This window comes from Thunnus albacares, chromosome 7, assembly GCF_914725855.1.
Source record: "Thunnus albacares chromosome 7, fThuAlb1.1, whole genome shotgun sequence".
Classification (NCBI taxonomy): Eukaryota; Metazoa; Chordata; class Actinopteri; order Scombriformes; family Scombridae; genus Thunnus; species Thunnus albacares.
The window spans coordinates 16,794,292-16,821,977 of NC_058112.1; the positions used below are offsets into that span (position 1 = coordinate 16,794,292).

The following is a 27,686-nucleotide window of genomic DNA, read 5'->3' on the forward strand; positions in this document are numbered from 1 at the left end:
TGTACACCTCGTAAACTCGTACTTTCCACTTCAAACGTTCCACTGATCTTCCTCGGGTAGAAATACTAACAAAATAAACAACAAAATAACAACTACTCTAACTGGAAAAATTAAAAACATATCCGAGCCAATATACTATTATACCAAGCACGGGAAGTATGTATTGGTGTGTTTTGTTATATTGTTAAAAAGCAAGATGCTCAAAGCCACTTACTCGTTTGATGACTGTATTCAGATAGTCCTTAAAGGCAGCGTTAGGCTTTGTCTTGGACATGCGCAACATTAACTGTTCTAGGTGACGCTGCTCAGAAGAAATAACTAGGCTACTAACTTTTTATTATATATTCATATTATACGTTATGTTAAGTATGTTGTGTCGCTGGGCAGTCATGTTATTGTTTAGTTTCTGTTTCATAGTACTAGTTTCTCTTAGAATTATATGTATACCACGATTGAATCAAGGCCTACTGTAAGCAGAACACATTTGAGGTAACTTCCACATTTCCACAGGTTTAACCTGAAATTCTAATAACACAAAGGTTTTTTTGGTGGCAGGTTAGGCTATATTTCCTCTTTTTTATACAAGGGAAATTCTGATTGATGATTTATTTATTAGTATATGTCCTATGATAAACTGAAACAATTACATACAGTATAATACTTTGGGGAAATTTTGCACTATACTTGTACTTTTTTGAACTTCGAATTGGGACTTTTGGTGAGTATTTTTACAGAGTGGTGTTGCGGTAATGATAACAGCTAAACAATAACATAATTAAGTGTGTGCCTGTTTTCTGTGTATAAGTAAACTCCAACTGTTGAGAGACTTATACAGACCTGAAATAGACCCATACTATATGGAGCCTTCTGCCAGGTGGATTCGTCAGAATTAAATCACAGAGCCTCAAGCTTGTCATCTCTGTCCAGTCACACCATAGGTTGGTATTTTTGGCCAGTATGTATCTATGAAGACAAATATCTGTGCCATCCTGAAGAGGGAGTCATCCCTCAAGATTAGGTTACACATGTATGACCATCCTTAAGTGCTAATAAAATAACTCTCTTCTCACCTGGACACATTTTAAAGGTTAAATCAGGACAGTATAGGCATCATTCGGAGGGTTGTTCCTTAAATAACATTTTCAACATTGTTGGCCCTCTTGTTTATTACAACACATAGAATAATTACAGAATGACAAGAAGATGACTTGAATAAAGTAGGTGTCAATTGCATAATAGCCACAATGTGAATGGTACATGGCAATTGCACTGAACTGAACTTGATTCCCATATAAAATACAACGCTGCTTTTGCTCATATAAGCCCAAAAAACATATCTTCACTCTCAGAGAAGTGAAGCATGTCAGAGGAGGCTGACACCATCAAGGTCAACACTTTGCTACTTTTAAAGGATGTTAACAGCTACACGCCATAAGGAAGAAAAGGGTAAAATGTAACATTAAACCAATGTTTACTTTCTGGGTCATACTATACAGTCACGCCACAAAGCACACACATGCTATGTGACAAGTGATTCCCATGCAGATGTATTCTGTTTTCAGTTCAAACGCAAGAGCGAGAGGGCAGAAGGGTTCAAAAAAGTGATGAAAAAATGGAAATTCATAATGCATTTTTTTGGTAATCCCACATAAACCTTTAAACATCCTCTTTGAAATAAGAGAAATATTAGTTGTGTGTTCAGTCACCTCACATCAAAGGAATGTCCTTGGTTTCAGTCTCAGCTGTGGTGTTTATGTGTGTTACCACAGTCCAAAGATATACTGTATAAGTCAGGTGAAGTAGCCTGAAGTAGCCTGGAATCCCCCCAGTGCATGCTGTGACTCCAAACTTTCTGTAACCCTGAATAGGAATAAACAGGTATAGACAATGGGTGAATGCTGCAGGTGGAACTTTTGATGCTATCGCTCATGTCTGTGCAGAGGTCATAGTACACCGAGCCAAAGCGCATGTCCTATATATTATATATTGAGGCAGAAATAAAGCTCCTCAAAAACATCATTTTTTGTTGATTTTTGGGTCTGGCCAACCAGTGTAGCCAAACCTGTAGTTGATGTGAACCTGGAGGCGACAGGGTACATAGACAGAGGGTGGGGGGGGGTGTTTGTAACTATACAGTTTTGCACCCTGGTCCCCGGGCAGGTTAATCCGGACATGTTTTTAATAGTGGCTGGGTGGGTGCACTGCATTGTGTAGATGACAGACATAGCAAAAGAAAGGTTATTGAGTATGGCAACATGACATCTGCTGTGGACCAACACTAACAGAAAGAACTATAATGTCTATTGTTCTTGTATTTGTGTCTGTATATCATTAGAGTGGAATAATCACTACAAAATCACAGTTGTAAAGGAAAACAGTATTATATATTTGTGACTTTTTTTTTAAATTCTCAAATTACACCACAGATCAGGATTTGAGTGACCATAAAACAAATACTTTACTTCAAATTCATGACAGGGTCCATCAGGTTTGCTGATAGGACATTATCCTTTCTAACTGAGGTGATAATCATAACAGCCATTTAAGAGTTGTTGAGTTAACAAACGGAGCTTTCCCATTAATCCCTGGTGACCGACCAATAATTTCTGACTGACTGGTGGGCGGTGTCACAGGCCTGGTATGTGAGTAGTGGGGAAAAGAGAAGACATCTCACTACGTGCTTTTTCTCTTTGTACCACAGATATCAACCTGAATTCACAGCTGACGAGAGTCTGCTCTTACATTTCTGATATCGATTCCCTTTAAAACATTATAATTTTATTTGGATAAAACTTGACAGAAACTATTGATTTGCAGAGCTTAAGGTTGCATTTGTGTTTAACAGGATTTGATCATAGGCTATAAATTCATTAAATATCAAACCAGGTTAGATAAAATGTGACTCTGTCATTACATTCAGTGTGTTAGCGAAGTGGTTATTGGTATAATAAACTAATAAGGAAATATTGACTTTGTATTTTGAAGGAAAAGTTGTAAAAAGATTTGTAAACTAACCATTGTAACTACAAAGAGACAGAAAGTAGCAGGATGTCATTATTTTTCAATAGAAACCTGTAACACAAGACACCGTGATTTCTGACTACACAGGATCCTGTTACTGCTTTGTAAACCAGAGGATGGGCGTTAAGGGGAGTGGTTCATCTTCATAATAGACTATCTTTGGTGCATCAGTCTGGTATATAAAAGCCAACTGCAGTTAAAAAGTCATACTGATATCTATCTGTTGTATATTTATGATCCATATTCTGATACTGGAGGTGTCATTTTCAGTGACTGGACTTTTTTTTTGTTTTTCTTTGCCAAATCCTTTTTTATCCTTATTGTGTCTTTGTCAAGCGTTCAACAATGTCTGATGAGTAAGTTCTGTCATCACACAATTTAAGTTTTTTTTAAAAAAATTCAAGTTTTTTTTCTATTTGTTTATTGGCCTAGGAAACATTTCATGTCTGTATTTCTGTATGTGTGTCTATATTTAACGGTGTCTCCTGTTTGCTTGTGTTTCTCTGATTTCTGCGGTCCAACAAATTCCACATGGACAAAACAGTTACGTAAGTTACAGCCTGCATGTCTTACCCTGCTATCTGACCAAAAAAAAATTGGAGAAAGCATTACAGAATAATGTTCAGTGAAGCTTAAATTCACTTTCTTTATCTCTTTCTCCTTAGTACACGCCAGCACCCATGGCCCCCAAGGCTGAGGCAAAGGTAGTGATACTTGAACTGACAATGTGTTTATGAATAATAGTCCCATTGTACTAACCTGCCAAGTAGTTTGCATGACAGCATCATATCACTCTGCTGAACAGCTTCCTAGAAGAAAACAATATTACAAAGCAAATGGGGCACAGAATGATAAGATAGGATAGGATTCAAAATTTAAAGATAAGCTGAGTTGTACATCATCATCTCATATTATAACTACTGTACTATATCGTATTGAAACTGATAAGTTAAAATGTAATTGTTTGCAAAGATCAGTACCGCAAACCCAGAGACACAACGATACGAATAATAAAACTTTCTCAACATAGCTGACAGCCTGAATGAATGATTTCAGTCTCTAAAGGGTGTACACATGGACTAAACAACTCTCTTCCTCATTAAATCTTTTGTTGATGTGTTTGCGAAATGTAAACTATGTTTTGCTTTCATTTACATCTTACCAGGTTTCAGAGATAATATTTAATATCTTTGAAGTACACTGAAAGTAGAGAGAGTTGTGCTGTTTAGTTTACAGTGTCATACTGACAAATGTGTCTAGACATTACTGCTATTTTCAGGGTAGGGAGACATTTTTTTGATTGTTTTACATAGAGGCAGCATGTATTTAGACGAGAAAAATAACTCTTCTCATAGCTGAAATACTGGGCTTTGTAAGCAGCTGCTGTCTTTGTATAGTGAAATAACACAGTCACATTCAGAGTAGTGAACCTGACAGTAAGCATGCCAGTTTGTACCAAACTATAAAAATGGAACTTATGCAGGTAAAGGAATTGCTATTTATCTCACAAATGATATGTTTAAATTGCATTTGTCTCACAAATGGTATGTTAAAATTGCATTAAAACTAAAAGGTCAGCTTTAATATGTGATATTTTGTATTATTTTCAGCCCAAATGCAAGATTTCAGCCTCCCGGAAGCTATCATTGAAGGTAAATATCACATAACTTATAAATAAATAGTCATATGTTAACGTATTAGCTTACAAACTGTACATAAAACTGTCAAAATGAGAGACATGTAAAAATCTACAGGAAAATTATGAGCACCAAGATCTCAGGCACTCTGTTTCATCTTTGATCTGCTCAGATTCTCTTGCTCACTCGTGCCACGGAGGAACTGGAGGCAGAAAAGGCTGCAAGAGAGGAAGAGAAGGTTCGCTACCTGGGAGAGAAGCTTCCACCGCTGCAGCTCACTGGTTTAAACATAGAAGAAATGCAGGTGAGAGCCACAAACAGTCAGAGAAGGTAAAGCATAAAAGGTTGTGGTCCTAAAACTAACCATAGAACATTGTTTATGCAAAGAAATAGTGACAAAAGTGTCTTATTTGTGTACTTGTGTGCATATATGTGTTTGTGGTTTTGTTTTATAGAAATTGTGTAAGAAGATTCATGCCATGATTGATGGGGTGGATGAGGAGCGATACGACTGTGAAGCCAAAGTCATGAAGAACAACAGAGATGTATGACATCAACACAAACCAGACTGTGACACACAATATTTTAGTGATAAAAAAATATGTCGAAATGTCGAAAATAGAGGTAAATAAAGAAAAAATGTTATTTATTAACATAAACTCACCAGAAAAGCTTTTCACCATTTCTAGATCCATGAGTTGAAACTAAAAGTGCAAGACCTCGGAGGGAAGTTCAAGAAGCCGGCCCTGAGGAAGGTAAGAGTGTCAGCAGATGAGATGCTGAAGGCTCTGTTTGGATCCAGAAACAAGGGCTCCATGGACCTGAGGGCAAATCTCAAATCTGTGAAGAAAGAGGACATCAAACAAGAGAAGGTATGGCTACTCAAGTAAACATATAGGGAAGAAAAATAATGAAACTGCAAAGACGTAGTGGCCTGAATGTGTGTTTCAAAAACTTTAGGAGCTGACCATGGACGTGGGTGACTGGCGTAAGAACGTTGAGGCTATGTCTGGAATGGAAGGCAGGAAGAAGATGTTTGATGCTGCTGGTGGTGTTCAATAAAAAAGCTCCTCCAATAACATCGCGTGATGTTAGGGAGTGATACTGAAACTGAAGAATACATAAAATGATAGATAAAAAAAATAAATAATACAACAAAAATACACAACTGACAAAAAAGAAAAAATATTAAAATATTATAAAAATAAAAATTGCCTTGGAGGATCATGCTTGATGAAGCTCAGAAATATGAACTTGGTTTACAACAGCTGGCTTGCAAGATCCTGCACTGGTCTTTGTAATTTTTTTTTTTTTTTTTGCTGCATTTAGAAGCTGGTGCTGGTGCTAAATGTAGCTTATTCTTCACTCTATTACTGCAGTACATAACATATCTACAGCCCTTACAGTATAATATCAAATTTATTTAATACAACTGACTTGACATTGTCCTTTCACACAGTTATGAATAACATATCATAGCTGTTTCTCATGTACAGTGTCTGCTAAGCTATGCCATTGAATTACAGTGACAAAGCAGCAGATATATATTTTATGTCAGAGCCAGGATATACTTAGCCTTTACTCTTGACTGGAATGTATTCCTCTCATATGAACAGTAGACACCGTCACACACACCAGTAGCTGTCCTTGGGCATCAGTGAGATAGAGGTTGAATGACTAAGCGACGGGATGGAGTTGGCAGCCTCCAAGGAATTTATGGGGGCCTGGTGAGCATCTGTGCAAATACAGTATGTGCCTGTCTGAATGCCGTTACTCATACTATGTGGACCACTTTCATCACTATTGTTAAACCTTAAAACCGTCCTCATGCACCAAACATCTATATTTACTGTAAATTGTCTCTAAAAAGTTCACCGACACATTATTTGTGCTTTTACTACAATTCAGGTAAGCTGAAAATTAGGCAGGGACCCACATTGAGGGAGGGTAATGGTCCCATAAAGCCATAATTATGGGTGGCCATTTTTCTGCCGCTGGCTGTGTTTGTGTGTGAGCTGTTCTGACACAGCTGAGCTATGCTGTGGGTGGTACATTTGTATGCTGCGGGTCTGCTAAATATTAATAGTAGAATCCATTGGGAAGCGAAGTGCCTCTCGCATGCCAAATTACAGCACCACATCTTTTCTTTAACATTGTCAAAGAGAATGTCTGCATGGAGCTCAAATCCCAACTGGAGACACTTCAGCCTCTGTAGCCACAAACTTAATGGACAAACTTAGAGCTTTGCACAGGACCGTGCACTGAATGACTCCCAAGACTCTTGTGTTTTTATTTTAGTTCAGATCTTTATTTTTCCTCGAGTGGAAATTCGATTTGCAGTAGAGGGAAAAAACATAAACACAACAAACAAGAGGATACGGGACATTAATCACGACAGTTACAGTAAACCAACCCCCGCCCAAAAAAAGCATTTGTTCGTTATCAAACCACTGGAATAGTAGCCATAATAAAGTGCTGCTGAGAAGTGCAGTCAAGGTTTAGTGCACATTAAGTGCATTTATTGTACTTGGAGCAAAGGAAAATTTGAATTCGCTGGCTACTTTAACAATATTGAACAAACGATTTTTGTTTTGCACTGTAAGGTTCTCATACAAGTAATTAAACAAAAGGTTAAAACAGACTCAATAAAGAATTTGTAAAATAAAGCCATCAGTGTCTTGTCCACATTAAAAGTATACAGTCTGCACAGAAAGTGAAGTGAGTATATTCAAACAGCTTTAAAAGGGTGTCATACATTCCATAGAGACCAAAGTGATCAATCAATTGAAGCTAAAACAATTTCCTAAATGTGAGGTTTTAACCCGACAATGAGAATTTGCAGAAATGTGTACAGTACAGGATGAGGAGGCACAGACTGCAGACTGAAACTGACAGATATGTCATGTAAAACAAAACATCTATCAATCTATTTAACGGCATAATGCTTATTGTGGAAAAAAAGCTTATCCCACAAATTGTGTAACCTCTTATTTATCTGAATTCGAAGGCTGGTGGCATACAATTAACAGCTAGAATATCTCAGTTTTGTAATTTTTCTTTCTTCTTTGTCACTTTTCTTAGGCCATTACTTGAAAGAAAGGCAGCTATTAAAAAGTATATAAAATGTAATGAAAATAAAGGCAACAAAAACATTTTTTGGAGAAATTTATTCCGCAGATTTGTCAAGGCAGTGTAAATGGAAAAACCGGTCCCTGAGAGAAGAGAATCCCACACCGTACAGTAAGGCTGAGGTGAACTCCCAGCGTAAAGAGTGTCGAGGTATATAAAAAAAAACCAAGGAAGTGATGTAGGAAAAGGGAAAGCATCAAACACAACTCTCACAAAGTTTGGCAGCAGGCCAGAATTTGTGCGGCATCTTTAGTGAAATGGTTCAACATGTATCAATTTGAAATGACAGGCACAGCAGGTTCATTAAAACGGAATGTGAACAGATATTAGAAAATGCACCATTAGTCTTGTCTTAAATAACAATACAACAATGTGATAAAAACACAAGATCATGTTATCGCTCACTACATCAACAGAATATTTCCTGTCTGTGTTTCTTGTGTGAAAACAGTATTACTCCCAGTTAGGATGAGGATGGGAAACTTCAGGAACTGCTGAGCCAAACAAAGTAGGTTTTGAGATTTTCAACAAAACAAATATTATTTTGGAACAAAGAGCAAAAAAATTAAGCTCAGCAGGTAGATCAACAAAAAGATTATGAGCTGGTGACAGACATAAATTACAGTTAAAAAATAGCTCTTGACTGAAGCGGCCCTTCATGCGGCATTTACACACACATTTGCTCAACTTTCAAATAAGATCTTTGGTGAGTGGCAGTGTACAGAGAATATGCATATTCATTTTCGATGTTGAATATAATTCCGGTTTTCTCAGTTGTATCATATTTGATTACTGTTTCGTAATCAAATATGCCAGTATTGTCTACATCAGCTGACACCACAAAACACACACACACACACACACACACACACACACACACACACACACCAGTCTAAATTCATTTCAGCATTTCGAAGCAACAGTTTCTCTTACAAAACTTAATGATACACTCTTGAAAAATCACTTCAGTTGTAATAATTTTTCCAGTTTAACGCTTTTCCTGACTGGTCTGTAAAATCAGCCCTCAGAGGGCCCAGTACCTGAATAACAGTCACAGCAGAAGGCACAATTAATATTGATGAGAACAAACAGAGGAGGGGGCGCTCAACAGGTACAGGAACTGAGGTACACTTTTGTCTTTTGTTACTAGAAGTAACATAAAATGCAAATGGAAAAAAAAAAATCCTACAAACATTGATATAATAAATAGAAAGTTTTCCATAATTTACAACATGACAAATAAGGCTGTGCTAACGATACACACAATCTGCAGTCAAATACATGTATTTAATTTAGTCACAAACAAAACAAAGACATTTTTTTTCCCCAGTTAAGACTAATGTGCAAGACTCGTGATCTTTAAGATATAAGACACTTGTGTGTATATGTCCTTGGAGTGTCATTGAAAAGTCCAGTTTTGTGGATCAGGTTAGTTCATTGCAGCAGGTAGTGCAGATTATTGTGGTCTCAGTCAGCAACATGGTGCACAGCAGTATCTTCATATATAATATCACATAGTCAACAGCACTCATCGGCCAGTACCCTCTCAGTAGTCAACAGTACATCCAGTGAAATGAACTCAGTAGTATCTCCATGGCGATGACCTTCACTGCTGCCACTTGTAAGCTGCTGTTTCATGTCTCATAGAGCTGGAGAGACTGAAGACAGCATCCAGTCCTATATCACCCTGTTTGATCGATAAGCAGGTGTGACGATTAGGCAGCAGGAATCATGCTCCGGCCTTAGTGCTCTGGTTGCCGTGGTTGTAACCGTGGCGACAGGTGCAGCAGGCAGGTGACACGTGGTCACCTGTGGCTGGGTGACATGCGTCGGTTCCACATGCCACGTTTGGAGTGATAGTGGTGGAAGAAGTTCCTCAAGTAGATCCTCTCCACTTCCAGTCCTGCCTGGAGGATCCTAGAGCAAAGAGCAGAGGAGAGCGTTTGGTTTTCTCATGTTTCGTTAGCTTTGTCTTTTTCGTCTTTCCTCATCTCTATCTGAATCAGTCAGAGTTGCTTTTGACAGCTTTAAGGAGCATGCTACAACTTGTCAAGTGCACGAAAGTGGAGAGACAATCAATCTAAAATGAGTGAGATTGCAAGCCTCTCATTTAAAATGTGTCTATTACTGTTGGTGCAGAAATGTGTATTATCCTCTTTCATGATAGATTTTTCCTACTGAGGCTCTTTCTCTTTGATTCTAAGGGTCTGACTCCAAAATCTTTCTCATAAATGTTTAAGATTGCTGAAAATGTTGTGCTATTAAACTTGTAACAGTGCTGATATGATCTATTTACCGTGTCGAATCATCTACGTTTATAATTTGGCAGTTATTTGTGGGAATGAGTAATGTCCAAAGAACAACAGGGACCAGAAAAACAGAAGGGGCCAACAGCTATTTTCCAACAGAGCTTTCTTTTTGTATTTTTCCAGTAAAATTAAAGGAAAGGAAAAAGTGGCCAGCAATTATTAGAAACAAACAATTTGAGTCTATCCATTGACATTCAGGAAGCGAGGAACACACCTGTCGAGGAGCTCCCAGTCTTCTCCTCCCCAGCGGTCTGTGAATTCCTTCGTGTTCATTCCTCCCACTGCGTCCAGATCGGACTTATAGATCCCCAGCAGGCCAAACCCATTAACCTCCCAGTAACCTGCAAAACAGACGGTCACATTTTCCTTCAGATTCGATGTCGCTTCACATCCACACTAATTCTGTTCTTCATTTCCTGGGGCTGTTTTTATTTACAATACTTTTTTTCACTAGTTTTGATATGCATCAGTCATAATATATGTCTTACTGTGACCGCTACCTTTTTCTAAGGTCTCATATCAAGGTGAGCAAGACATCATTCTCACGAAGCTACACCTGCCACTTGTTCTAACCTGGCAGGATTAGATGCTGCAACACAGGTGTAGCCAGTAGAGACAATTTCAGTGTGTGTGTGTCTGCAGGCAACAAACTGCAACAAGTCCATGCGAGAACAAAAGAGGAAGACATGAGACGTCCTGTAGTTTTCTCTTCGATCTCTGGAGTCACAAATTTACACGTCTACCGTGGAAGAACAAGCTTCCCAGAATGGTGAGTAGTAATACAAAGAAAAACGGAGGGGAGCCATCCAACGCAGGAACGTGTGGAAACTGCTCAATACATGCACAAACAAAAAGACTGGGAAAGGCAGCTATTCCGGTTAATCCAAACCAAAGTTTCTCACTTTTCTGTTCCATTTTGGATTAAATCCCACCGTCTTCCCTCATGTCTCTTCACTGTCTGTCTCCCTATTTTCTGTACATCTCACAGGGTTTCTACACTCACGTGGAAAAAAAGTCTCACTGACTTTTTAACATCTTCTTGGTGACATTCAAGAATTTAAAATTGGGATATTTTGGAGTAAAGCGTGAAATTGTTTTGATCACGTATTGTCTATTTTTATAAGTAAAACCACTGATTTAAAAGAAGCATTTATTCTAGATCTACTGCTATATGAACAGCCCATTTATTCACTTCTGATGATGTGAAGTCACTGAACAGGTGACCTTTTGATAACATGACATAAATTTAAGTTCTATATTTCAGTTAAAGAAAGTATTTTCATCTATTGATATATCAATAGATGAGTGTATCTGTGCCTACCTTTGGCCTCTGATGGCGTGGACCCACAGTTCAGTCTCATAACTATTGGAGCAAAGGCCATGTATCCCTCCACACAGTGTTTCCTGATGGTTTCGATGATGGAGGGAGGGAAGTGGATGTGGAGGTCACAAAGAAACACAATGCTGTGGTTATCCTGAAGGAGAATGAGAGGGAAAGATTAACAACATGAGATATATTATTGCTATCTTTTCATATTGCAGAGTGATGTTGCAGGACTCACATTTATTAGGCTGACACCTGCTTGCAGACCAGCGGAGCGCTCGAAATTCCCACCCAGCTTCACATACTGGTACCTGGAAAATTCCATGGGTATAATGATATTCCATACATAACCTTTATAATGAGCTTCACAAGTTTGTATTCAGTATTAAAGTCCAGCAAACACACACACACACCTGGGGAGAGAGGATTTCTGTAGAGCCTTCCTCACATCCATGTCAGTGCTGTTGTAGTCCGTGATGATGAGATTAAAGTTAGCATCTCCGGTTGTTCTGAACATTTCCTCCATGTCAACAATCAGCTGCTGCACCCACCGAGCCTGGTTTTTAACTGAGGCAGACATGCAAACAAATAATCGTTTATTTCCACACTAGGAGATTCATGGAATCAGGTAATGCATGAACAAAAACTATAAAGAGGCCTGTGCTTTTAAAATAACTGCAGCCACAAGAAGTTCAGTTTAACGTTTATTAGCTGATATAATTTGGCTTATACTGTTCATCAGCTCAGTCATTATCACTTTGTCTGAAATGTGTGCAGGTAATCATGTGACGTAGTGTTGTATATACATGAACACCTTAACATTTCACCTTAACACACTGTAGTACGACAACAGTATTATAAGAAGTAACAATTTAGAGGAGAAAAAGCCATAAACTAGTGTATCTATATTCCAATATTACTGTCTGGTGCATTGTTATGAAAGATAAAACAATATCGCTCAGGCACTGAACTGATGCTCCAAAGTCAAATGTATTGAGTAAAGGAAATATCTGATATCAGCAGATGAAGATATATTATTGAAACATCATAGTGGTAATCAATATATCTTTTTTTGGTGAGCATCAGTTCAGTATCTTGATACAATTTAGAAAACAAACACACGGGAAAGAATTCTGAATAATATACAAGTATCCTTCAATAGAGAAAAGGATCAGTTAAACATTAATGTAGAACAAATATTTCAACATTCACTTTCTAGACTCTTAGAATCCTGTAAGAAGCACAATGTTTACATTAATAGTATTGTTTATTAGTATTGTCACATTATCCTTATCAATATTTCATAACTTGAGTAAATACAGACCTCTGTTACATGCCTTGTGGACAATTACGTCAGCATCAGTGATAAAAACCACATTATTATTGTCGTAGATTGTCCAACCACCAGGTGTTGTTCTCTCCAGGGTGCCAACCAGTAGGTCCACGTCTTCAACAATTTATTTTTATGATCACTTGCCAGTAAGACTTTCCTTACAATGCTCTGGTTCACTCCCATAAAATGTAACAATGCAACGGTCAACTGAAATATTGACTTTCTACAGCTTCAAATCTTAGCTTGTTGCTAAATAATAAAACACAAAGCACATAATAGAGGCCTTTGTTTGATTAATGAAATACTGACAAAGATTCTTTGAGACACCCATTAAGGTCAATATTTAACTTTCGACTGGACTCAGAGTCCGACATGGAAATGTTGACATACTGAGGTTTTATGTTGTTTAAAAGCCTTCCCATATGGCTGTTATCTAAATTGCCTTTACCTTTAACACCCGAGTGCCTTGATAAGGAATGTCTGTCAGAACGGCAAAAGTTGAAACAGAAGCCAACATATGACAAGAAGCACAGTAAAGCACATGATAAAAGAATGAGCATGGCTACAGGTAGATGTACAGTACCTGGCACTATGAAGTGGACGGTGGCAACAGGATTCCAGCGGAAGCCCACCGGGTTACACAGCAACATCTGAGGTTTCGGCCGCTGGAAACCTAAGTCTTTGCTGCGTTGCCTGCTGTGGTGAATCAGAGCGTAGATGTAGTGTGACAGGCGCAGCACCTGGCCGTTCACATCTTTCAGCACCAGCTCCAGGAAGTAGCGGCTGCCCTGAATCCCGTCCACACGCTTCTCCACGTTAACCACACTCACCAATGTGAACCGCCTGCACAGACACAGAGGGTCAAAAGCGGTATGAAACAATTGTGTAATCTATGTACATGATTGTACTTGTCTAATAATATTGGAAGTGTGTTTTCAAATGTGCAGGACTGACATGCCAGCAGGCATTGTTCAGTTAGGTCGGTGGTTCCCAACCTAAAGGTCTGGGCACCACCAAAGACAAATTTGAGGGGTTGCAAGAAACAGAAGGAATTGGGAAAAAACAGCAGTATTTTTTTCTGACTTTTCTCTACTCTTTCCATTTTTGCTTGTAATATACTGCATAATCTTCTAAAAGTGTTGAAAGAATCTGTGAATGGAAACTCAAACTCTTTGTTTGAACTGACGACAACTTATAGACACATATGTGACCTGTTAGAAGGTTTGCATGTAAACATTCATCAATTTTAAGGGGTCGAAAGCCAAAAAAGCTGAAAATGACTGTCAACTGTTACTTTTTAGACATAATACAGAAAATCTGACTGATTCCTTCTATAAATGTTTCTCATAATTGGTGATGCACAGGTACAGAGGTCTATACACAAACTTACCCATAGTGCTTTTCATTGAGTTTGTCCATGAAAGCTTTGACAATAGGCAGAGCATCACTGGAGTGGAGCAACAGGTTTCCAGAGATGTTGCAGCGCAGGTCGATCCAATCTGAGCGCTGTGCCTGCAGGTCCAGGTGGTTGACCTGGAAGGTCTGGCTCCAATTCACCTCAGTGTCATACACCGGCGCAGGGGTAAGATCCTCATCATCGGCACCTTCAAAGTCTCCTCCTGGTCCCCATAGAGAGTCTCTTTCACCCTCTCTGGTGTCTCGCCTACTCTCGGCCCTATTGTGAATCTCGTCTTCCTCCCCTACTTGATCTTCATTCGTATTCACCCTCTTTTTGACCATTTTGCCTCTAGTGATCATCTTAGCTCTGTGGATACTATTTTCTATGTCATCCTGTAGAGGTACATTCATCTCTATCTCTTTTTTCCTCAGGTTTTTTCTGGTATCCATCTCCCTCTGATTCAGCCTTACTAAAGGGCGATTAATGTCCCTCTTGGGAGTGATAAAACGCTTGGTGTCAACTTGCTGGAGCTCCATCTCCCTGTTTACATACCTCCGCTGCTTGGCCCCTGTGGATTTAGTTATCGGAGCGTCCCTCTCTAAGGCTTGAAGCTGCGAGTCTTTGAGTCTTTGGATTTGGGTATGGTTCATTTTTCGAGACCTCTGGATATGATGCTGTTTATAACTGAGCTGCTCTGATGGGATTATTGGTCGTTCTTTTGCCCCGGGCTGCACTCTGTCCACCGGTATCGGTGGATTAGTCCGTGCAGGTCCCTCAACTATCTCTATTGATTTCAGCTTTTGTCTCTTTGCTGGTTTTTGCTTCCCTCTCAGTTTTATCTGCTCTACTTTTTTAACGGGGCCCTCAAGTTTCAACTCTGTCCGGTTCTGTTTCAGATTCAGGTAATGTTTTGAGGCTTGGGTTGGCACTGACTGCAGAGTTTCAGCTGGTTTCTGTTTTTCTGACTGAGGCTGTGGGACGTCTTTTCCTTGCCTCCTCTGCATCTTATCTATGTGCAAATTTGTGTCAGAAGAGTTCTTCAGGGTGTTGTTAGTTTCTGCCGTGACTAAGGAGAAGAGTTTGCGCCTGCGTTTTTGAGCATAATCATCATAATCATCCCCATAGTCTGGAAAAAGGTTGTTATCTACATGCCGGTCCGGCTTTGCTCCGTTTTCTCTTAGATAGGCTTCATTGTCTAATTCGTATTCCTCATCTCGGATTAACTTCCTCCTCTGGAAACCAAAATCTGACATTCACCAGAAGCAGAGACAGAAAAGGAGAGTGAAATGGACTGACAATACAAATATTTTCCTTTTTTTAAAAATGAAAAGTAGAATTAGAAAATACCTCTGGCTGAGTTTCCTTTTTCCTGCACATCAGAACGGTCTAGTCTCATGTATCTGGAGAAACCGAACCTGGAGAGAACAGGATATAACGCAAAATTATGCAAAGATTTAGAGGTTTTTATTTGCTTCATGTTACTTAAAAATCACAAACTGCAGTTTTCAGATGAGATTCCCCCTCAAAAAACACTCTCTGCTGTATAAAAAATTCTCAGTAGATTGAGGGGTACAGCACCCTCTGTTGGTGATACTGTAAAACCTACCCTTCTTATTGTATGTATTTCCGTTTAGTACAGTATGTCACAATAAATCTTACTACATATGTATCTATACTTTGTCATGTTTAGCGCCTGAGGTCTCACATCTTCATGTAGTAGGGGCTCTCAGGGTAGAAGCAGCTGTTCTCGGTCTCCATGTGTGTGAGTCGGGTGTAGTCGTTGGGGTAGATGTAGGACATGTGGACCTGGGGAGATGAAATGAAATGCTCTTAAAGCTATGAGAACTTGAACGATGAATCATGAAATCTTGTTTAATAAGGGTTATATACTATGTAAGTATGTGTTTTTGGATGTAAACCGAGATTTGTTGTCAAGCAACGTTTAACACTACGCCTAATTTAAAGAGACTTTAGATCATTAAAAAAATCAAGTAATGAGACTTTAGAAATATAGGTTGCACAATCAACTGAAAGAATTCAGACGCCTTGCTTACTAAATGCGCTTTCAGTTGTTAGTATGGTGGTGCAATTTAGATTCCTAAAATAACTCGGCACAAAAGGGGCAAGTTCAGAAACAAAATAATAGAGGGCCATAAAAGATAGAAAAAGCTTCCATATCGCTCTGGGGCAACATAAATAATAAAAATTGCTTTCTCACTAGAATATGGTTCTTCAAATCCAACACTGTATTCAGGACCTTTGAGGTGTGACTGCTATGCTCTGAGGAACAATATGAGGTGGGGCTCAAGCAGTAGAAATGTCAAATAATAAAATAAACTATATAAATACATACAAACTGGAGTCCTTGGTAACGAAGCAGAGGGAAGTCTTTGATTGTATAGCTGGGATTGTACGAGCAGTCGGGCAGAACACCACGTAGGAATTCGCTGTTTATCAAAGGCACTGCAAATAAACACAGCACACAGATTTGAGAGAAGATTACTTTTTGAACTCTTTGTTCATTTAGTAAGAGGAAATAGGTTGCACCATATTTGCATCCGGGATGGTAGGAAACAAGACGGGTAACCTATCTGTTGTGTATCTGTCGTGTGGCAGAGAAATAGAGCAGGCGAGAGAAATCTCTCACCTTGGTACAGAGTGTCTCGTGGGTCTTCCCTCAGCATGTCCGCTGTGGCACTGTGCTGTTTTGTTGGGGTGTGTTGGTGGCTGGCGGCTGTCTGTGGTATGTGGGCAACATCACTCATCAACAAAGCAGACTCATCTGTGGGATAAAACCACAGGGCATTAGAATAACAAGCACTTATTCTGCAACAAAAACCACTGAACTGATATGCACTTTTGAGCATCCTTGCAGGATAATAAAGGAAGACACAGTTTTGGATTATGAGACGCCGTGTGATGGAGATTTACCCTGATCTCTGGACGCCAATACAAAATTCAGTGAGTAATGTTTTCTCAGGCAGCAGGAATGATGTGTGGGGGTTTATGTACTTACTAACATAGAGGGAGATGTGCTTAGATTCAATAACCATGAACCTAAAGCCTTGGTCCAGGAGCTTCCACTGTTTGAAAATGAAGACAAAGAGCTGTTTGTCTTTTCCACTTCATTATTCACATTGCAAATAAAAATGAGCACAGATTTGATATAAGGGTTGGAAAAGGAATGAGGGTGTGGACATTTTTTTATGACTGTGCTGAGTCTAATTACTTACTGCCACCTCCACATGGTCAGTCCCTCTGTCGTTCTGCTTGTGGATAACTTCAAAGAAGTACCTCCTCTGAGAAGAAAGCCTGTAAGACAGTAACAGTTCATATTTAGTACTACATATCAAACAAACCTTTACTGTTTCTTCAAAGAAATACAATCATGACGCTCCAAGCACAGGATCTGGAGGTCATGTAGGTCCTGGATGGCTGCAAAAAGTCTCTTTCTGCTGCCTCTTGAGACTGATTAAACAGAAATATATATTTTTTATCAGTATAGGTTTACTTGGTACAACTCAAACCTAAAATCTATCTTCTGCACTCATATTTTCTGGATATATTTCTGAAAACGTCTGAAACTGAAACTACAAGCAACATGTGTATGTTTGTTTACTTTTGCTGCTGTATTTTCCTACTTTCCCTCATGCATGTGTTAAACTTCATACATTTTAAATAAATCAGAACTTCTAGATATAAAGTTCTCCTTCAAACAGATGTGTCCTCCTTGAGCCTCTTGTAAAAAGACACTTTGAGCAAACACTTACACTCTTATGGACTTAGGGTAAAATGTTCAGGTTCTCACAACATCAAAACAATTAGTACAAACAATACCACCGGGCGTGTACATAAACTTAGCGTTGCTCTTGATGACTGATGTTTACATTTCCTGTCTAGAGTCAACTTATCAGACTGGTCTTGATTATGTAGCCTACAAAATTTCCTGCCAAGTGCCAGTAAACCACACCCACACCGTGTGACAAAAGCTTTCTGTCATGCTAGCAAAAATGCTACGACATAGTTTGAAGCAGTGGTTTAACTGTTTCCATGTTCTGTGTTACAACGGTTATGTAGAGAGTTAACCACATCAGCTATTCTACACTGGATTCCCAGAAGAGCAAATACATTTTTACACAGAAATGGTTACGCTTGGGCTATTAGGCAAGAGGTGCTTACGTCTAGACATTACTTTGATGTGGTTAAAGAGACGCTTATTGCACTTCCACATAGGTTGGGGACTTGCAATAAAATCAATAATGGTCATAATTGGTGCAGCGGAGACTGTGACATCTCTTTGACATACATTTTTGGCCCCTAGTGTTGGTTAAGCTCTTAAAAATACTGTGTACTACTTTTCCCATAATGTAACTCAATAATGTCTTTCTGTCAGACCCTCCCTACATGTAAAGAATATGATATTTAAGAGTAGTTAAAGGCAGGTGAAATGTATTCTCTCAATTACTTTCTTACTATGACTAATGGGAGTCAACAGTTCTGGTTATTACAACTGAGAGATTTCCATCTGTGTCTTTTATTTCCTGTGCTCTCACTGGTTTAACTTGGAAAGGCCTCAGCTGAGAAAAGGTGACGTCACATATTTCCATGCACCAATCAGAATTTTAGCAATATTTGAATGACAATCTGATGAAAGTTGTTGGGTGATTTGTTTATGCTACCAGAGGGAGAGGTCACTGTCAATTAAAGATGATCAAACATACTCACAGAGTCCTGATGAAGCGGAGTTTTTGAGTCATATATTACTTAACCACTTAACCAATTTTTGCTTTAAGAAATACTGAAAATTTCAAGTTTTCAGGGGCTTTAACAACTGAGTTTTGTCAGTCCAGCAAGAGGACAGTTTTTCCTGAAGCAGAGTTAATTACAATGTATTATATGTTCATCCACTCGCATTGTTGACCTCAGCAGTTAATCAACAACGGAATCTAGTCTGGCGTCAACTCACCTAACTGGTCTAGAGGTCTGACTGGCATACTTCTCAAATTCACCAGGGGCTGTCCATTCAGTGCCAGTCTATAAAAAAGGAAAAAACCCACATGCATACAAATACTACAGTGACGGGTATAAGGAAATTAGCCCCCAGCCCTCTGCCCCTTTGAGAAGATGATAGACATTCATACCTTTCCGACCCAGGCCAGTAACTGCAAGTTGAGGGGAGAGTCATCTGTGCTGAGCCAGAATTCAGAGTTGTCATCAGAGCTCAAGGCAAACACAAACTCCCCTGAGAGACCGGAGAGAAAAAAGAGATAAAGAGACTGATTGAAGGAGAGATAATTAGTGTGGTATCAGGCTGGAACAAGATGAGAAAGTACACGTTGTACCGTCAGAGAAAGGATGTAGATAACCAAAAATCCTGAGCCCGTAGTTGGTCCACTGAGGAGAGACAGCCAGCTTCTGCACTGTAGTCCTGGACTGTAAGAGCGAGGAAAGGGAAACACAGAGACTGAGCCAAGATGTTTACTCAAAGTGAGACTACACCTTGAGTCCAGGGACATGAGGATCTAGCATGTGGATGTAGAATGTGACTCTGAGTGGAAACAACTGTGAGCGTACATGTGCCTTTGCTGGTGTCAGAGTGTGCGCTGCGGTGTCTTTGCCACATAAAAGCAAGAATTGCTTCTCAGTCAGCAGAACATTTTGTTTTAATGTATGTGCAGTTGTTACACAGATGTATGTGCTTGCATGATCTTGATAAAGTCGTCTTCTTGTAAAAACTGAGATAAGGAAAATGTTCTGCCTCTAATCAGATATACACAAATTCCTTCATTCTGAGTACTTTCTTAAGTTTCTATACATTAACTCATGAATTCAAAGTGACTTATGAATAACAAGTAGAAAACGTTTCCATTTTTGAATGACACACCATACAAACAACAAGAGCTACTGTTGGGAAACCAAAAATGTAAATTGTCTTTTAAAAGGAATAGTTCAACATTTGCTGTCTTGCCAAATTACATTACAAGTAATTTACAATACAATTAAATTACAAGATCAACATCACTCTAAGACGTGGGAGTAGTATCAATCTTCTCATCTAATTCTCATCAGGAACACACATAAGTGATTCTCCCGAATTGCCACATTACGTATTTATACATAATTATTGAAAATGAAGTGAATCACAAGGATCAGGCATCAGGGTTTGACTCACATGGGGGTACAGTGGGTAGTGCAAGTTCTTGCGGAGACCAGCTGTAGAGCTGCCACACCAGTCCTCAAAGACATGCAGATTAGCTTGTCCCTTATACTGCAGGCAGAGAGGAGAGAGTCATGACGATGCTGGGAGCTCATCAGTGTTTGTGCTGCAGTCAGCAGTGGGACAATTAACCATCTGGCCTTAGTACTTGGCGAACTAAAACCAATAAACATTTGCAACAGATTTGTTTAGATACCACTTCACAATGCATTGGCAGCGCTTCTGCTCTCAACTACCACCTATTTCCTATTATAATCCACCCTTCTTCCGGTGTAATGTACTTCAGTTCACGAGAGTTCAGCCAAATAACACAACAACAGATTGTCTCCCTTACCTCTGGTGGTATCTTATGACATACAGATAGTTTGGGGGCAGGTTTTAAGATAACCGCCACTAAGATTTTTACCTCCACTCCAACACAATGGAGGGAATTTGTATTTCGTTTGTGGTCCTCACTGTATTATTAAATGACATAAAAAAATAAAATACAACTTATCTTTACAGAAACTCATCACCCTGGACATATGTCACTGTGAAGCGTTTTTTTTCATTGGAACTACCTTTTGCCAAAGAAATAGTCCCTATAAAAACTGTTGACAGCATTTTTTCGTAGATTATCAAGAGTAGCTGAGGCACTGTTTCTGGAAAAAAAAATTCAATTGGGTGGAGGCAGAAATCTCAGAAAATAAGACCAAAACTATCTTAACGGGTGGATACTGCTAGAGCTCAGGAGTAAATGTTTTATGTAATTTGAGTGAGTCATGTTTATACACAGGTAGACAATAACAGGAACTGGGTGACAATGAAATGACGGTACTCAAATTTCTCTTCCCCCACTTCCAAACCATTCAATGAAAGTCAGTTGGAAACACTAGCACACACACACGCGCACAAGAAGGAAGTTGAGTTTCAGCAGAGAGCCCAGATGTCCTGTAAACATACACCTCTGTGACATCTGCCAAAGAAGCCGTGTTATCTAAGCTGTGTGTATGTGTGAATGAGTGTGTTGAGCGCAGCAAAGGGGCACGCTACTGCGGGTTGAAGCCAAAACCTTTATATTACCTGTCCTCTAGTAGTTCATCAGATTTCATTAGTGGTCAGGCTAAACACTGCTGTCATCAGCACAGTCGGTTAAATGTTAGCATGACCTGGCTCACAGGAAGACTGTAAAATAATGACTCAAGGCATTTCACAGCCTGCTGCCTGAGTCTATAAACATGAGTTTTCCACGTTTGAGATCAAAGGCCACTCGATTGGGAGAACATTTAGTTTTTTGACAGTGTATGAGTTTTATAATCACATATTGTCAATGTGTTCTGTGAATTCAGCAGGACTTGAACTTGTGAAAATACTTCAAAGATACAGTGATTTCTTTGGTTCATAAGCAATGTATAAATTCACATCCTCTGTTTAAAGTAGTTTTGTCCAGCAGATCTAACATATATTGTTCAGAATCTTCTCAAATTATGCAACTGTAATTTACTTCAACATTTACAGTCATTTCTCATGTAAAAAAACACACATTCAACACTCTTTCACTGCACATCAAACGTATTTAGATGTAGGAATGGGTGACATATATATATATATATATAAAATGTTCCTCCACCATAGACTCCATCATAGATTGGGCCTTTAAAGCTCCCACACAAACATGATCACTCGCACTATTTACAATGCGAACATGAAGTCTGTAGAGCCAAACGCACAGACAGCAACAGCTTCCCCTAAACATGAAATACGAGTTGCAAGCAACTGGCAAAAGTACAGCCCAGCCCTGCTTAATATAGTGGAAACATGATGACTCTAATACAGAGCAATAGAAGCTGCTCAGACAACCTCTGCTGCTGGAAACACGCTGCACATAGAGGCAAATGCACTGAAGTGGGAGGGGAAATGGGCAGGTTGTTCAGAGTTCAAAAGAGGTGAAAGAGGGTATTTAAGTATGCAGGCACCCTCGGACACACACACACACACACACAAACACACCTCTGGTTTCCAGGCTTGTGGAATATAACTGGAGCTCCAAGCAGCTGAATCCTCCGGAGAGTCTAGTTGATGGTCCCTTCTGACCTGGAAAAACACACACACACACACACATTAAAGCCACTGTCTTTAGCTTGGTTTCCTTCACCCCATCACAGTTTCTATTACTACCTCTTTTTCCATGCACCGTCCTTACCCTTTCGTCAGACATGGCTCTCCGCCAGCTGCTGCCTTCAGCTTCAGGATTCATACCTGAGGAAGAGGGTGAAAACAATCAGCGCAGCGCACGGTTGACGAACAAATATGCAGCGACTGTGCACAAATACAAGCACTGTCACTGTCTCTTCAACTGACTGAAAATAAACAAGATTTGTTAGGTGCAACAGGTTGTTATTCTCACACTGGTATCCTACCTACTTTGCATTCAACCTAATTGTATTCTAATCCCGAACTAGTGTGTGGTTTGATCTGCTCCTGATGTTTGGTGACATAGGAAAATCAGTTAACTGAAGGACTCAGCTGCCAGGTGTGGAAAGAGGGAAGCACACATGTATGAGTAACAAACTCCTGTAATAGTTAAGCTGAATCTCGAAACAGCACATACATAGTTCTGCTGCATATCTACATCCACAAAAAACACAAGCACTCCTGCAACTACGCAGGCTGTCGACATACAATGTACAAACCTAATATGCTTGATTGTGGATCACGTACTACAGGTGTTACCAGTCTTTCTTATACAAGATGCTTTTTTCATCCATTTCTTGTGGGTTTATGTTGCATGAACAATGAAGCCCAGTGTCCCAACTGAGTCCCACCCACTCCCTGTCCCAATTCAATGCTGATGTCCACTGCATGTAACTCATCTCAGTCAGAGCCTTCAATGAGCGGCGACGGCACTCCTGCGTTGGCAAAATAATCTTCAACACAGAAGATAAATAAACGTTACTCCTTTACCTCCTCCGTCATCTTTCAAATTATAGGGCAGTGTGTATTTTAAAAGACCTCGGTGTTTCATGTCTTTTTTTTTTAAGAGCTTGTGGTGTCAGTGAGTGAACTGATTGTGGTTGTGGACTCGGCATCTGTCATTATCACAAGGGCGGAGATTTCCAAGCACACACACGCTTGAGACACGGGGCCAATTTTGACAACGCACATAATTCTAGAGTGGTGGTTAAGAAAAGCAAGAGAGGAGTATTTTTATCTTCATCTGTACTCCAGTCCTCCTTCCGTTGCCTTTTTTTTTACTCATGCAGTCGTCAGATACAATCATTTCAAAATGACTGGCATTGCTTTGTACGGTGAAATATAATGACTCAAGAGTTGACATGTTTTTCAGATAAAAAGGAAATTGCTGCAGTGCTTTGCTGGCTTTCAGCTACTATGCATGGCACACAAATCACATCTGAACAACAAAGAGACTGGAAGTTTTTCAAGTGGCAACTGTATTAATGCGATGTTTTGGTCTATTTTGGACACCGATTTAGCACAGCTACTCTCCTGAGGCAGCTGAAAAACAATGTTCCCACTGGAAAATTTGCTCTACATCCTGTTGCACTTGTGTGTAGAGAGGCTGTATTTAATGTACAGTATAGAAAGTCAAATATACAGTTTAAATAGTCTACACAGTTAAGAGGGAGTGGCACACTCCCTCTTAACACACTGAACAGACCAAAAGGTTTTCTCCAGTAAGCAAAAGCAGCAAAAGGGAGGATAATGAAAACTCCAATTAAACCTTTTCCACCAAAGGATTATTCAAAAGTACAATAGACGTGTCCAGTACATCATAACATTAAGCCACCTACCCACACAGGCATTTCTCCACCGGGACATTTATTAACTGCAGCACTTCATACGTTATCTATGTTCTTAAGTGCCCATGTGACCTACATGTGGGAAAAACAAGCCATCCCTGAAAGACCCATATCTGAAGAGCCAAGCCCAAGAGCACTCCTGTGGCAACCCGTATTGCATGTCTCAATCATTCAGTTTCTCGTCTGCAAGTTGGCAGGTGATGAAAACGTTCCTGCCCTGCTGCACAGGAGGAAACCGGAACAATCGACATTTGCTGTTAGAATGCTTCTGGGTTTTTAACTTGGACACACAGAGCCAAAGAGCTTTTTAAGGAAGACTGTGAACTTCCTAATCCTAATGTTAGATACTCTGAGGGGCCCTTTACTGTAGTTTTATGATGACATGGACTCATTTCTTTACTTAGACTCTCTTTGATCGCTCCTGTTTTGTTTCTGGTATTTTCTTTTACTATAAAAAGGTTCACGGGGGCTGATTATAAGATAAGTAGAACAATGAGGTTTGTGTCTGGTTAGTAACTTGTCAGAGCAGTCATCAAGATGAAGCAACTGTGAAAAGAAAGAAGTGCTTCATGATAGGTTACAGACAGTATCTGATCTATGTATGAAATAGAGTGTTGATTTTGCAAAAATTAATCTTTGATTTACCGACTTAAAGATTTATTGACCAGGTGTAGATTGATAGTATTTAATCAAGGCCTGTGTATAAAGATGTCATGATAATACTTTGTGATGTAACCCTGCGATCTGTTTCTTGTCTGTGTGTGACGTTTTCAGGGTGAGAAATAATTGTGAAAACAAAAGAAGAAAAAGAAAAACCACTGCTATATCTATCAAAATATCTTACATTTTGGATGATTTTGAGAACTGTCTATTAATCCTAGTGTCCAGTACTTTTAAAGTGTATCCCTCTATTTTCAAAAAGCCTCACTAACTTTTACACTAGTATCACAATTACAAATACGGACGGCAGTCACACACTAGCTTAGGCTATAAAGGCTGCTGTACGTGGCAGTGGTCCATGTAATCTACTTGTCCCTATAAAAACAATCAATCAATAAATATGAGAGTGTAACAAGAAAATCTCTTTTCAGATGAGTTATTAAACTCCTGGTGAGCCATGAAAATCAGAGTAAATGTGTATCACTGTCCCCAATAAGGACACATGAGCGCAATTTCCTAGTAGTCAAGTTGCAGCACTTTTGGTCACAATCTACATTTTAACTGTCTCAAAACTTACAAAATCTCTCTTTCAACTGTCTGCTTTTTATCTTCATTACCTCCTGTGATTGGTTATAATTTGCTGAGAGCAATTTAATAACAGAAATAATTGCTGTTACCTGGAATCACCTAATTTGACACTTTTATGGAGAGTAAAACTGATGCAACTGGTTTTGCATAAGGCTGTCAGCTATGATTACAAAATCATAACATATCCTTCCTTTTTTTCTACATTGAGGCGTGTAGATACTTTGATAAGAGTTTGTGTCTTCTGCTTATTAAGTGTAATAAATCTAGATTACTGTCACGGATGAAATTAACACTTCTGTTGCGCTTGTTTTTGACACATTTTGATCACCACAAACAGCTTAAACAGTAATGAGTTTGTTTTAACCTGTCCAACCCTACCTGCCATTCTGCTATTATGCATTTAGATCTTCACACTGCTCTTTCTGATCATCTGTTTGGCTTTGCAGAGTCCTTCCCTCGAGAGGAGTCCCACTGTGACGAGGGGGCTACAGCCCTGGAATGTGTAGATAGGCAAGCCCTGTAATGTAGGTCTTAGGCATGTGTTTACACGCCTGGCTTTGTTCAAAGTGTGTGTGTGCGTGTGTGTCGTGTGTTGTTATTTCTCTCTGGTGGGCAGACACCAACCTGACTATTTCCACTGTTCTCATCTCCATCTATGCCAGTGTGGTGACACCCTGATGTTATACTTGGGTGTGAGTGCAGTGGAACAGATGGTAGGCTGAGGTGTAAATAAAGTAAAGGGGGCAGGAAGTTTGGTTACCAAGTGTTAGACAAGACTTCCTTTAGAGTCTAAACCTGTGGTCTGACCCCCCGACCTCCCCATCCCCCCTCTCTCTCTCACTCGCTCTCTTTCTCTAAACACACTCTGTCTTTAAATCGACCTGTTGTTTCACCTGCTGTGGGCTCATATTTCCTGTACAAGCTCACCCAGCATCATTAGTGGAAAGAAAAAGTAGAAATAGCAAAACAAATATTCCTGTTAATGCTCATACAAAGGCTCATAAGGAATATATATGAGTTACTTTATAATGCATTTATAGTGATTTAATACATAATTTACTTAATTTTATACATAGTGAGTGACCAGAAAAATAGAAAAAACCTTTAAAATTATTGTAATTCAGTACAATACAATATTCCTCATATTTCTCCCACTTTTTGTCTTTTTTTTTTTTTTAAATTTCCGAGGGTTTGTTGTATTGAAATACACTGCATTTCATCCTAAAACTCTTTTCAAATCGAACAATTACGCCTTTATGAATGAGGTGGACAAAATATTGGAAACAGCTTTGAACATTTCCAATTCAACACCAGTGCGTAGCATCTATAAAATGTGTCAGAAATGAGGGAATAGTTAATCAGCTGAAGAAGAAAGCTGAAAACAAAGCGAACTGAGGTAAGTTATCGCATATCTTTTATCTATAACATTGTGTCTGCTTTTTCTGGTCACTTTCACCTTTTTGTAATGTTGCACTTTCTTTTTCACCTGTAGCTACGTGACGCCTTTAGTTTTACTTTTTTATAATCCTACAATTGAGGTTTTGTATCATTTCCACTTGCAGGCAGCTACAGGTTGTCTATTCGGCGCAGTGTAAGTGATGCATTACTTTTACAAAAGTTTAAAGGGATAAACTCTTGAGTAAGACTTGTCGTAAAAACGTCTGGACTGGTCAACTGGACAAACTTACTGGTCCCACTGCTCCATGCTTTTGCAGCAACCATCTCGTGGTAGACGGCCACCGCTCCGACCAGCAGAATCGCCCCGAACAGAAGATATCTGCCATTGCGCCGCAGTTTCTTCAGAGGGAAAAACGTCGCGATCATCTCGGCTCTCGGGTGAAACCTCCTCCCGAGGAGTTACTCATCGGCCGGGTCACCCGCTTTGTCATCAGGAGGGGACCGACCCCACGCACCGTCAGCCCCGTCCGCTTGCCTGCCGCTGCTCCAAGTTGGGTGCGCACTAACACCGGGGCGCCCCGGTTATCCCCCAGTGCGCACGGCCCCTGGTGGCTCTCATCCCCGCGAAAAAAAACCTCGCAGTGACCGCGCTGACCTCCACGTCTCGTCCCACTGTGGCGTACAAACAACGGAGTGAACAGTTAGACCTCACACCAGCTTCAGTGCACACAATTTGATGAAGACACACAGGGGAAGGTCGGGATACAAGCTCCGCCTTCAGAGTAAAGTCGTAACCATGTCACACTAGCGATTCAATAAACTTAAACGTATGTGCACTCAAAAAGACTTGACTATATTAACTTAACTTGCT

At 39.6% G+C, this 27,686-nt stretch overlaps 2 protein-coding genes across 3 annotated transcripts; one reads left to right on the forward strand and one right to left on the reverse strand.

The window, feature by feature from the left end:
- The first annotated feature begins 291 nt into the window (after positions 1-291).
- tnni1c (troponin I, skeletal, slow c) lies at positions 292-6,009 on the forward strand. Of its 2 annotated transcripts, XM_044356846.1 has the most exons (8): positions 292-489; positions 3,566-3,569; positions 3,687-3,725; positions 4,632-4,673; positions 4,831-4,962; positions 5,114-5,203; positions 5,348-5,530; positions 5,619-6,009. In XM_044356846.1, the coding sequence occupies exons 1-8, from the start codon at positions 440-442 to the stop codon at positions 5,718-5,720; spliced, it is 642 nt and encodes a 213-aa protein (XP_044212781.1). In that variant the 5' UTR covers positions 292-439; the 3' UTR covers positions 5,721-6,009. The 2 variants fall into 2 exon arrangements, with proteins under 2 accessions (XP_044212781.1, XP_044212782.1); XM_044356847.1 differs by lacking the exons at positions 292-489; positions 3,566-3,569 and adding an exon at positions 3,258-3,381.
- A 647-nt stretch (positions 6,010-6,656) lies between these two features.
- Positions 6,657-27,565, reverse strand: b4galnt3b (beta-1,4-N-acetyl-galactosaminyl transferase 3b). The gene is made up of 20 exons (XM_044357273.1): positions 27,106-27,565; positions 22,552-22,607; positions 22,359-22,442; positions 20,325-20,420; positions 19,495-19,585; positions 19,294-19,394; positions 19,119-19,186; positions 17,386-17,464; positions 17,169-17,235; positions 16,800-16,934; positions 16,506-16,615; positions 15,858-15,958; positions 15,500-15,567; positions 14,144-15,398; positions 13,337-13,596; positions 11,834-11,987; positions 11,659-11,731; positions 11,418-11,571; positions 10,311-10,437; positions 6,657-9,704 (listed from the first exon to the last, which is right to left on the reverse strand). Exons 1-20 carry the CDS (start codon positions 27,239-27,241, stop codon positions 9,593-9,595), a joined length of 3,327 nt encoding a protein of 1,108 aa, XP_044213208.1. The 5' UTR covers positions 27,242-27,565; the 3' UTR covers positions 6,657-9,592.
- Between the last annotated feature and the right edge of the window lie 121 nt (positions 27,566-27,686).

What these genes read in the sequence shown, in the direction of transcription:
- tnni1c (XM_044356846.1), top strand. Translation starts at nt 440, where the DNA reads ATGTATACCACGATTGAATCAAGGCCTACTGTAAGCAGAACACATTTG. An exon ending in TCATGAAGAACAACAGAGAT is followed by an intron (nt 5,204 to 5,347) that starts GTATGACATCAA and finishes CACCATTTCTAG; the next exon opens with ATCCATGAGTTGAAACTAAA. An exon ending in AGGACATCAAACAAGAGAAG is followed by an intron (nt 5,531 to 5,618) that starts GTATGGCTACTC and finishes CAAAAACTTTAG; the next exon opens with GAGCTGACCATGGACGTGGG.
- b4galnt3b (XM_044357273.1), bottom strand. Translation starts at nt 27,241, where the DNA reads ATGATCGCGACGTTTTTCCCTCTGAAGAAACTGCGGCGCAATGGCAGA. An exon ending in GAGCCATGTCTGACGAAAGG is followed by an intron (nt 22,443 to 22,551) that starts GTAAGGACGGTG and finishes GTGTTTTTCCAG; the next exon opens with GTCAGAAGGGACCATCAACT. An exon ending in ACGAGACACTCTGTACCAAG is followed by an intron (nt 16,616 to 16,799) that starts GTGAGAGATTTC and finishes GTTTATTTGCAG; the next exon opens with TGCCTTTGATAAACAGCGAA.